Source organism: Rattus norvegicus, chromosome 7 (assembly GCF_036323735.1).
Source record: "Rattus norvegicus strain BN/NHsdMcwi chromosome 7, GRCr8, whole genome shotgun sequence".
In the NCBI taxonomy this organism is placed as follows: Eukaryota; Metazoa; Chordata; class Mammalia; order Rodentia; family Muridae; genus Rattus; species Rattus norvegicus.
Window position 1 is genome coordinate 132,225,538 of NC_086025.1, and position 10,709 is coordinate 132,236,246.

Sequence of the window (10,709 nt, forward strand, 5' to 3'; positions counted from 1 at the left end):
GTCGTCCTGGTAGGAAATCTTAGGACACATCTGCATTTCTGGAATTAGGTGTCAGGAGACCAAGCCCATTCTTGGACCTGCTGCATTTCGCCCTAAAGAGGATGTGCCATCACCTGCTCCTTAGCCTTCTGTGGTAGGCATGGCTGAGTCTGTCCCATTGTCCTGATCTTCCCACCCCATATCTGATTCTCACACTTCAGGAGCCTGCCTCAAACCTGCTCACACTTTAGGGTAAACACCGACTGCTGGGCTCTGACTGCACTGGCTCTGACACCACCCTCCTGCCACCCCAGCGGCTCCTTTTGATCTTCCTCTGGTCATGCTGAGTCCATTTGCACACTCACTAGCTCCCTGTTAGAAGTGCTGACACCACGTGGTTCCCTTCTGTCCTGAGCCACTGTTGACCGCCCCTCCTTCCTGACTCCTGCCATGTCCTCTGTCTTGGGCTTTCATAGCAGTTACAGTTTTCTGTGGCGCATCTGCCTGGCCCTCCAGACTGTGAACAGTTCTGACTAGTGCCCAGCACACGACCTCAGAACACACGCTTTTAACAGTTTTACAGAGAGATCTTAACAGTTTAAGATCTTTATTATATTTTAATCTCCTCATAACATTCCTGAAGTTTGGCGTTCCTACCTTTATTGTTTGTTTAAGGCCTTTTTCGCTGTGTAGCCCAAACTGACCTCAAATTTCAGATACTCTTGCCTGTGCCTCCTGAGTTTGAGGAGTACAGATGTGAGCCCTGTGCTGGCCTAATATCTTTAAACTGTTTTATAAATAATAATCTCTGAGGGCCTAGAGAGCTGGCTCACAGGCTGAGAATACTGATTGCTTTTCCAGTACCCACATGGTGCTTCACAACCATCTGTACTTCCAATTTCAGAGTGTAACTGCTACTCTCTACATGCAGGCAGGGCACTCACATACATGGAATAAAGTAAATAAACCTTGAGGTGGGAGGAGAAAGGTTTAGGGCTGCAGGGTGAGGCTGTGTGGTCAGGACCGCTTTGCAGAGGAACTGGGTTCGATTCCCAGCACTCACATGGTGGCTCACAACTGTCTGGACTCCAGTTCCAGGGGCTCCAACACCTTCTATCCAAGGCCTCCTTGGGCACCAGGCACACATGAAATACACATGCATAGCAAATGCTTGCTACACATAAAAGAAAGTAAATGAATTGTTTAAAGAAAATTATATTTCTGAGAATAAGTGTGTGACCCCAGGAGAGGGTGGATGGTTTGTAGGTTCCCATGGAAAGTGTGCTCTAAGTCATTCTTGATAAACAGAAGCTTTGTGAGCAAGGAGTCTGGGTGGGACTTTCTATTCCTAAGGCTTTTACCCCTGCTGAATCTGAACATGGGCTTTGCTGCTGTGTTTGAGAGCAACGTTTCCCGAGCAGGCTTACAATGGCCCGTAGAAAGCACACACACGGGGTAAGGAGCCTCGGACCATCCGACTTCCAGGTATCTGGTCACTGTTCATACACACGTGCTGAGACCCTCCTGTCCCTCACTCCCTGACAGCTGATTGGGGTAAAAGAGCCAGAAAGTGTAAATTAAATGTGTCTCCTACTCACCGCTAGTCCATCACCACATTGGATGGAGCGTCCTCCTCACTCAATGTTGGGAGACAGCAGAAACCCCTTTGTAATTAGACAGGACTGTGGCTCCCGTGGACTTCATCTGTTCTCTTCCTACAAGGCTAAGAGGTTTCTAGAAATACTCCTGCCAGCTGACTCCAAGGCTGATCTGTTCCTTTCCACATTTGAGGCACTGAAGTGGGTGCTGTGCCATTGAAGAGTCTCTCTCCAGATCACTGCACTTCTGTCACTCCTGCTAGGGCTTTTGCTCAACAAACCCTAGAATTTGTTTCAGAATTAATATGAGACAGATACTTTGTGTCTGAAAGCACCATTATAGGTTTGTGTGCTTTTCTAAGCTGCAGTGTGCTCAGAATTTTTAGGATGTCAAATCTCAAGGGTAATTTTTCTCTTCTTTCCCTGTTGGTATTTCTGGACGCATTCCAAGGATCCGGATGCGTTGGCAGTGGGAGTCGACTCCCCAGTCAGTTGGTGCACGTGTTCTCTGACCTCTGCACTTTGCCTTTTCACCTTCTCATGTGCTGTGTGAGTGGGTGGAGGGTGGTCCAGGCCGCCTAGACCTTGTTTATCTAGTTGCTCCCCGCAGGTGCTTCATTCCTGACATGATCTCGTCACAGTTCCCACAGCGGAGAGCCTCTGACCCAGTGGGCTGGTCAGCCCGGTCTGCTTTAAAAGGATTAAATCACTTGCAGCATAAATGTCTCGTCTGCAGAGTTGCCTTTCCACGTGAACGATTTTCCATCTCAAGAAATTGCTCCTATTTCAAAGACTCTGGAGTCCTATTCTACAAGGAGACAGGATGGCTTTGCTGAGGGGGTTCCTACTGAAGGACAACAAACCGTCTACCTGACGGGGTCATTTGGGAGCCATGACTATTCTGCTTCTGTAAAATGGACCCATGTGGGGAATAGTCCAGTGGGGAGATGATTCTTTGCTATAAATTCTCCTTTTCCCTTCCTAACCATTTCTCTAGCTTATACCATTGGGTGCAGGCCGTTTATAGCATTTCGTCAAACTGCGAAGCTTGTCTTTGGGCCCTTGAGATAGGAGTGTTTTGTCTGGTCACTTAGCAATCGTTAAAGCAGTAAAAGTGAGAACATTAAAGATGTTTGCCGTATGTATACATTGATGTGTGTCCGATGCTCTATGCAGTGCTGTGTTACCGGAACCTCGTCTCTCTTCTCCCCAGCACTTCGTTAGTGAGCGTAAATACGATGAAGACCTTGGGAGAGTAGCCCGGTTCACCTGTGACGTAGAGACTCTGAAGCAGAGTATTGATTCCTTCGGACAAGGTGAGAGGGAGGGTGAGAGATCTACACCTTCGATGCCGAGGAGATGAGGTGGGCGTGCTGACTGGCCTGTCCACTGTGCACTCCTAGGTGCCTCTTGTCGGGGGTTTGTGAAAAGTCACTGGGAGGTACACAGGAATCCTTTGACTCTAAAGACTAGTATTTGCCAGCCCTGAAGTATGAGAGAGTTTTTGTTCTTTTGGAGCCTAGACTGGCTACAACTTGCTGGTCTTACAACTCCGACTTCTCTTATCCCAGCACCCAGCAGAGCAGAGGGGCCCTGAGGCACAGGGCAGTGAGGAGCGGGCACCTGAGGCGCAGGGCAAGCCTGCTTCAGCATTGCTGTCCTGAGTCTTGTTTATTCCTTCAGGTAGAGACATAGTTCTTGTCTTGCTGGGCACATAAGAGGGCCTTATGTGATAGCGTCACAAGTGGGAGAGAGCTGGGACTGGAGAGGCAGCTTGGGGTTAAAAAGACTTGCTGCTCTTCCACAGGATCAGAGTTGAGTTCCCAGGACCCATGTTGGTAGCTGTGAGCCTCCCATTACTCCCTTCCCAGGAACCCCTCTTCTGGCCTCTGTGGGCACCTGCACACACAGAGACACGTGTACACAAACAAATAAAGATAAATCTTTCTGGGGTGTAGAGATGACTCATTGATTAAGAGCACTTGTTCTTATAAAGGGCCTGGGTTCGGTTCCCAGCACCGACGTGGTAGAGCGCTACCGTCCTTAACTCCTGCTCCGAGAGACTCAGTGCCTTCTGACCTTCATGAGGACCAGGCGTGCACATGGCGCACTATCCACGTTCAGGCTAACAGGTGTACGCAGGAAATAGAGCATAAGCCATAGAGGGCCTCTTAGGGAGAGTGTGTAATCATAAATTAATACAACAGATCAGGCTCTGGACTTGCTCCCCTCTTCTCAATGTGGACACCGGGGCTATAAGGTGGCACAAAACAGCAGGATGAAATGTTGGCCTCAGAGCACTGACTGTTCACTCATCGCAGCCCAGGCTTAGAGCCAAGGGGACGTCCAAGGAGAGCTTTAAACCATTGACAGCATTTGAGTTGAAAGCAGTAAGTTTTTGGTTATATTGGTTTATTGAGTTTAGGGCTATTTTAGCAGAAAGAAACTTGGAAAGACACGTTTGTTGCAAGGATAAGTTCTATTTATATAACCGGCCCAACTACTCACCTTATAACACTACCGTAAGTCACAAGTTCTAGTTCTGCTTAACTGGTCTGACTGTTTTACACCATTCCATTTAAAAGGGTTTACCAGAGACTGACGGTTTGCATTGTTCTTTCCTTGCACAGTCTGCCATTCCCACTACTCCCAGGGGTTAGTGCACCACTGGGGGTTTGGGTGGAGGAAATGCTGAGAGGCTGGCAGGGTGGGGTGGGGGCGGGGACTGGTCTGATCTCTTCTCTCTAGGAACTGCTTCCAAAGCAGTGGGGTCTGAGAACTTTGTGAAGTAGGTTCTTCTTCCCCCTTACGTGGGCTCCGGACATTACAGTCAGGCGCTGTACCCACTGCGGCGTCCCTCAACAGCTCTCCCCTCAAATCGCTCATCATGAAATATACTGGATGACCACGCAGTCCGTGTCTCTGTTTCAGTGTCTCATCCGAAGAACAGCTACTCAACCCGGTCTCGGTGCAGCTCGCTGCTGCCGGTGTCCTGCAGTGGCTCGACCCGGTCACGGTGCAGCTCACTGCTGCCCGTGTCCTGCAGTGGCCCAAGTGACGTCTCTGCTGCTTCCTCCGCCCCTGACGCCTCTGCGCCCAGCCTCCCAGGTGCTAACAAGAGAAACTCTGCCCCAAGAGAGGCTTCTGCAGCCATGACGAACTCCAGTGACCGGCCCTGCCAGGCTCATCGGGAGGTAACTGACTTTACCCAGATTGTGCTGTGGAAGAATGCCCCAGGTCTTGGCGCCTTCCTCTCGGCTTTTCTCAGTAGCTGTTTTTGCATCCATCCTGTCTCAGTTCCTAAGAAAGTGTCTGAGACGGTGTTCTAACCTCAGCGGCTGCGGCTTTCTGTAGCCCCAGCAGCTGACTGGTTTGTTGGCTGTGGACCGTCTGCCTGGCAGTCAGTCGCACTGGGAGTTGTGCACCCATCTCAGGGCAGACGATGTGTCCAACTGGCAAGTTCACTGTGCGAGTAGATCAGGGAAAGAGAAGGTGAACTGGGCAGGGATAAAAGTCTAGAAAGCAGCAGAAATCCAGTCTCTCTCTCGGTTTCGAGGAGAAACAAAAACAAGAACAATCTAAAAGGATGCGTAATTCTTCAGAACTGAGAGCATTGGGACTGGAAGACAAAAAGGCCAGTCCTGGGTGTGAGCCTCTTGGGTTGGGATGAGGAAGGGGTGCTGACCGTCGCCACAGCTCGCCACATCCCTCCCAGGGGGCTTAGGACCGCTGTACAGATGTGGCACGGCGCTCATCTCATTTCCAGCTTGTAACTTCTCCTGTGTTTGCTTTCTTCCTGTGGTCATCTAAGGAGACCTCTTGAGTAGAGTGACCTAGGCATAAGAGGCCTGGAGAGATTAGTGGGGGGTGTTTTAATTATGATAAAGTGACAGGCTGGACTGGCTGGTAGAAGTGAATCCCAAACGTGATGGTTTTGCTCTCAACACTGCCATACCAAACTGAAACAAACCAGGCATCATCATGACGGCACCGTGAGCGTTGTATTGGTTTTTGTCTTTTTTTTTAATTGGATATTTTTTTATTTACATTTCTTATATTTATTGTTTTTACCACAGGTGTTTTCAGGCAACAGGAGAGGAGGACAAGGCTACAGGCCACAAAACCAAAAGACCACTGACCCCCCAAACCAAGGGCGGCATGACAATGCGGGTCGCTACAGGAACAGCTCGTGGTACTCATCTGGGCCCAGGCATCAGGCTGTTCCGCCTCAAGCCCCAGGAAGCGCTGGCGAGTGGAGCCGCCCTTACTCTGCGGGGACCAATGGAACTGGAGCCAGCTCGGAGCCAAGCCCACCCAAGCCTTCATTCAAAAAGGGGCTCCCACAGCGCAAACCAAGGGCCTCCCAGGCTGAAGCTGCGAACTCTTGAGGGGGATTCCAGTTGCCTCTCTTCTCTCCTATCCAGTTCAACCTAATAACTGGACTTTAGGAAATGTATACTTAGATTTAATAACAAAAAGAAATTTATGCATATCTCTTTGGGCCATCCTAAATATTTTTGATTTCTACTCTCATTTTTTGAACGAAAGCTGTTTTCCCTTGGCCTTTCCTAGTGATAATGGACTGACTCTGGTTGGTCGTTTTCACCAGGAAGCAGGGCAACTGTTGCCAGCTTCCCAAAGGCGAGCAGCCTTCTTCCCAGTGCACCCACCCTCCACGGCCTGCCACGGAGGCTCTCAGGAGGAACAGTGGTCCGTCGGAAGCAGGTGCCACACGTGCCTGCCAGGCTCCCACTAGTTGACAGTGGGAGTGGGAGTAGGAATGAGGGACTTTATACTGTACTGGGTCTGCCGGAAAAGGGAAATACGTGTTAGTTCCTGCAACAGAGAGCACGGGGAGCATCTGAGCCTGCCTCGGTCTGGTGCCCGAGATCTGACACTCGAGTCAGGGTTTCCGTCCGTACTTAACCTGCAGTTCCTTCCAAATGCCCAAAGCCTTGTTTCCCAGTCTGAGGAAGTCTATGGGAAAGTAGCATTTTAAGTTTTTTTAAAGAAAAGGTTTTCTTTGTTTCAGTGTTGGAGATTTTTTGTTGCTCTCCCCTCTCCTGAATCCTGTTATGAACCAAGTTTATCTGATATAATTAGTGTTCATCTAAGGTGTTACTCGCCACGGTTGCTGCGGTCATCTTGAAGTGAATAAATAAAGGCTAGTGCCTCACGTGACTCCCTGAGCTGCTTCTCTTAGGCCTCATGGGTAGAAGTCACTTGCACGGCTTATTCTGGGCTTAGATGACAGTGTCGGGTTCCCAACTCGCTTGTCCGATGCCGCCTTGTTTTAGAACCGAATTAGACATTGAAGCCAGGGTGAGCGAGTGCAGCTGCTCCTCGTGGGGAGGACGGACCCTCAGCCAGGGTGACCTCAGGGAGCGCTCAGCTGCCCACTTCTCTCCTGGGCAGATGAAGGTCATAGAGTTGCTGGTCTCCCCAGTTCCCTGTCCCTGGTGGGTAGTGAGTGTAATGGTGTCATTGAGCTCTGGCACAGAGCAGGTGGTGCTGGTGCCTGCCGAATGCGTCCTCCTCCTTCCCCACCGGTGTCTGCGATGTGGTGACAGCACTTCTTCCCTGTCAATGTTCTCCCCCAGGCCCTGAATTCTGCTGCCTTGGGGCCTCCTAGCTCACAGTGGGCCCTAACTGCTGGCTGGAAAAGGGAAGGGAGTGTGGAGACGAGGGAAAAGGAGACACTGATACTGGGTTGTACCCAATAAGATAGCAGTCGCAGTATGTAGAAGCCATTTCCTTTTTTTTTTTTTTTAATTCATTTATTTTATGTATGTAAGTACACTGTAGCTGTCTTTAGACACACTGGAAGAGAGCATCAGATTCTATTCCAGATGGTTGTGAACCATCATGTGGTTGCTGGGAATTGAACTTCTGATCTTTAGAAGAGCAGCAGTGCTCTTAACTGTTGAGCCATCTCTCCAGCTAGAAGCCATTTCCTAAGGGCCTGAGTGCTAAGGGCCTCTGGCAGGGGCTCAGGAGAAAGCCTGATTGTCTAGACAGGGACCCAGGCACTGAAGTGACCCTGAAGGGCTAAGAGAGGGTCCCTCCCTTTTCCCCACTTTTTCATAAAAAGAGATCGAGATTGTGTTGCCTACTTTTTAGCCACAGTGAAATTTTACTGATTTGTTCTGTATTTAGCTCAGGGATTAAATCCAAGGACACACGTGTAAGCAAGTTCCAGCTTTGAAATATCCCGTAAAAAGTTTTGAGTCAGAGCCTTCCCGAGCTGCCCTGGAAGTCCTTGAGATTGTGCTGCGTTCACCTCAGCCTCCTGGGAGCTGAGATCATAGACATGGCCACGGTGCCTACTCATAACCTTACCTTTAAAAAACTATGGAGAAACGGCTATTGGCAAGTTGCTCTGCAAGCCTATGACATAAGTTCAGATGCCCAGCCAGACACTGCAGTGCGGATCTGGAGCCCCAGAGCTGGGGCGGCAATGACAGATGGTCCCAGGGTTTTCCCAGCCCTGGGTTCTAGCCAGTGAGAGACCGTGTCTCTCAGAAACAAGGTGGAAGGGCCACAGACTGGGCCCAGTGTCTGAGACCACTTGCCTCTCTCCAGAGGACCTGGTATTGACTCTCAGCACCCAGGCTGGCTGGTTCACGGCCACCTACAACTCCAGCTCCAACATCCTCCTCTGGGTCCACAGGTGCATGCATGCATGCACAGAGATAGAGATAAATAATAAAAATAAAGCTTAAAAAATGGTGGAAACTGATAGATAATAACATCCGGCATGAATTTTGACCTGTGTGCACATATACCTGCATGTTCCACACACACCATGTACATATACACCCTATACACACAGCATGCGCACTAAATACATACCACACACACTATCCACATACATGCTCACTGTATACATATAATACACACTATACATACACACTATACACATACGTGCTCACTATATACATATAATACACTGTGTGTGTGTGTGTGTATATATATATGTGTGTGTGTGTGTGTGTATATGTGTGTGTGTGTGTATGTATGTATGTATGTATGTATGTATGTATGTATATATGCTGGCTGGACATGTGACTGCTTGGGAGGCTGGTCACCAAAAGTTTAATGCTAGCCTGGCTTGCATAGTGAGTTCTATGCCAGTTAAAACTAAGCCGTGATGGGGTTGGGGATTTAGCTCAGTGGTAGAGCGCTTGCCTAGGAAGCGCAAGGCCCTGGGTTCGGTCCCCAGCTCCGAAAAAAAGAACCAAAAAAAAAAAAAAGACTAAGCCGTGAGACCTTTCCTCAAAAACTTTAAAAGGGGAACAGTGTCTCAGTCATAAGTGACTCAGTGGGCCTGGGTTTAGACCCTAGCACCAGTCCCCCCACCCCCACCCTCCAAAACCAAAAAGGATAGGTGAGGAAAAGAAACTTTGTTTTTTTTTTCTTCAGATTTCTTTTTATTAGCTTTATTATTATACGTGTTCATGTGTGAATCATGAGTACAGATGCCCATGGAAGCCTGAAGCTGGAGGTGCGCGTGATTGTAAGCTCTCTGACAGGGTGCTGGAAACTGAATTTGGGTCCTTTGGAAGAATAATTCCATCTTTCTAGACCCTCAACAATAGTTCTTTTTTTTTAATTTTTTTTTATCTTTATTAACGAGTATTTTTTTTTTCTATTCTTTTTTTCGGAGCTGGGGACCAAACCCAGGGCCTTGCGCTTGCTAGGCAAGCGCTCTACCACTGAGCCAAATCCCTAACCCCAACTTGAGTATTTCTTATTTACATTTCGATTATTATTCCCCTTCCCGGTTTCCGGGGAAACATCCCCCTAACCTCTTCCCCTCCACTTCTCTATGGGCTTCCCCTCCCCATCCTCCCCCCCATTACCACCCTCCCCCAACAATCACATTCATTGGGGGTTCAGTCTTGGCAGGACCAAGGACTTCCCCTTCCACTGGTGCTCTTACTAGGCTATTCATTGCTACCTATAAGGTTGGAGCCCAGGGTCAGTCCACGTATAGTCTTTGGGTAGTGGCTTAGTCCCTAGAAGCTCTGGTTGCTTGGCATTGTTGTTCATATGAGGTCTCGAGCCCCTTCAAGCTCTTCCAGTCCTTTCTCTGATTCCTTCAACGGGGGTCCCAATCTCAGTTCACTGGTTTGCTGCTGGCATTTGCCTATATATTTGCTGTATTCTGGCTGTGTCTCTCAGAAGAGAGCTACATCCAGTTCCTGTCGGCCTGCACTTCTTTGCTTTATCCATCTTAAATGATGTTTTTAGACTTAAGCATTGGTGTGTGCATATATGCATGCAGGTATTCTGCAAGGCCAGGATGGGGCATCAGATCTCATTCCGCCTGGCGCTGGAGTTAGAGGTTTGAGTTGCCCAGTGTGAGTGCTAGAAAACACACTCCAGTTATCTGCAAGAGCGGTGCTCTGCCAACCTCTGAGCCATCTCTGCAGTCCCCCACCTGACTGCCACCTAATGGTCCTGAAAAAGGGTCTCTCATTGGCTGGAGCTAGTAAGCTGGATAGCTGGCCAGTGAGGCCCAGGGACTCCGTCTTATATTTCAAGTGTGAGCCACCATGCCTGAATTCTTCGCTTGAATTCTGGGAATCAAACGGAATGTTTGTACTTAATGGTAGAGCTATCTCCTGAGACATCTAGAACTTTCTAAAGAGCAAACATGAAAATAACTATTTTTCTTCCTTTTGTATAACTGGTAATTATATTATACATACGTTTATACAACTTGATTTTTTTTCCTCTGATTTCCTTTGCTTTTTAACTACTAACTTGGGTTTTAAGAAAAAGCATATAGGGCTGGAGAGATGGCTCAGCAGTTAAGACACTGACTGCTCTTCCAGAGGTCCTGAGTTCAAATCCCAGCAACCACATGGTGGCTCACAACCATCTGTAAAGAGATCTGATGCCCTCTTCTGGTGTATCTGAAGACACTACAGTGTACTTATATATAATAAATGAATAAATCTTTAAAAAAAAAAAGAAAAAGCATATAAGGGGTTGGGGATTTAGCTCAGTGATAGAGCGCTTGCCTAGCAAGCGCAAGGCCCTGGGTTCGGTCCCCAGCTCTGGAAAAAAAAAAAAAAAGTGTTGGCATATTCCTTCAATTCACTACCAGGAGGCAGGGGCAACCAG

At 48.6% G+C, this 10,709-nt stretch overlaps 1 protein-coding gene across 7 annotated transcripts in view; it reads left to right on the forward strand.

The window, feature by feature from the left end:
* Positions 1-6,759, forward strand: part of Spats2 (spermatogenesis associated, serine-rich 2) — a 73,276-nt gene extending 66,517 nt beyond the window's left edge. For 6 of the 7 annotated variants that reach the window (XM_039078932.2, XM_039078929.1, XM_039078931.1 and 3 more), the window contains 3 exons: positions 2,791-2,893; positions 4,509-4,771; positions 5,654-6,758. In XM_039078932.2, the coding sequence (XP_038934860.1) occupies positions 2,791-2,893; positions 4,509-4,771; positions 5,654-5,965 (678 nt within the window). In that variant the 3' untranslated portion in view covers positions 5,966-6,758. Of the gene's footprint in view, positions 1-2,790; positions 2,894-4,508; positions 4,772-5,653 lie in introns of all 7 variants that reach the window. The other variant, NM_001395111.1, reaches the window with a different exon arrangement.
* Positions 6,760-10,709: the final 3,950 nt, after the last annotated feature.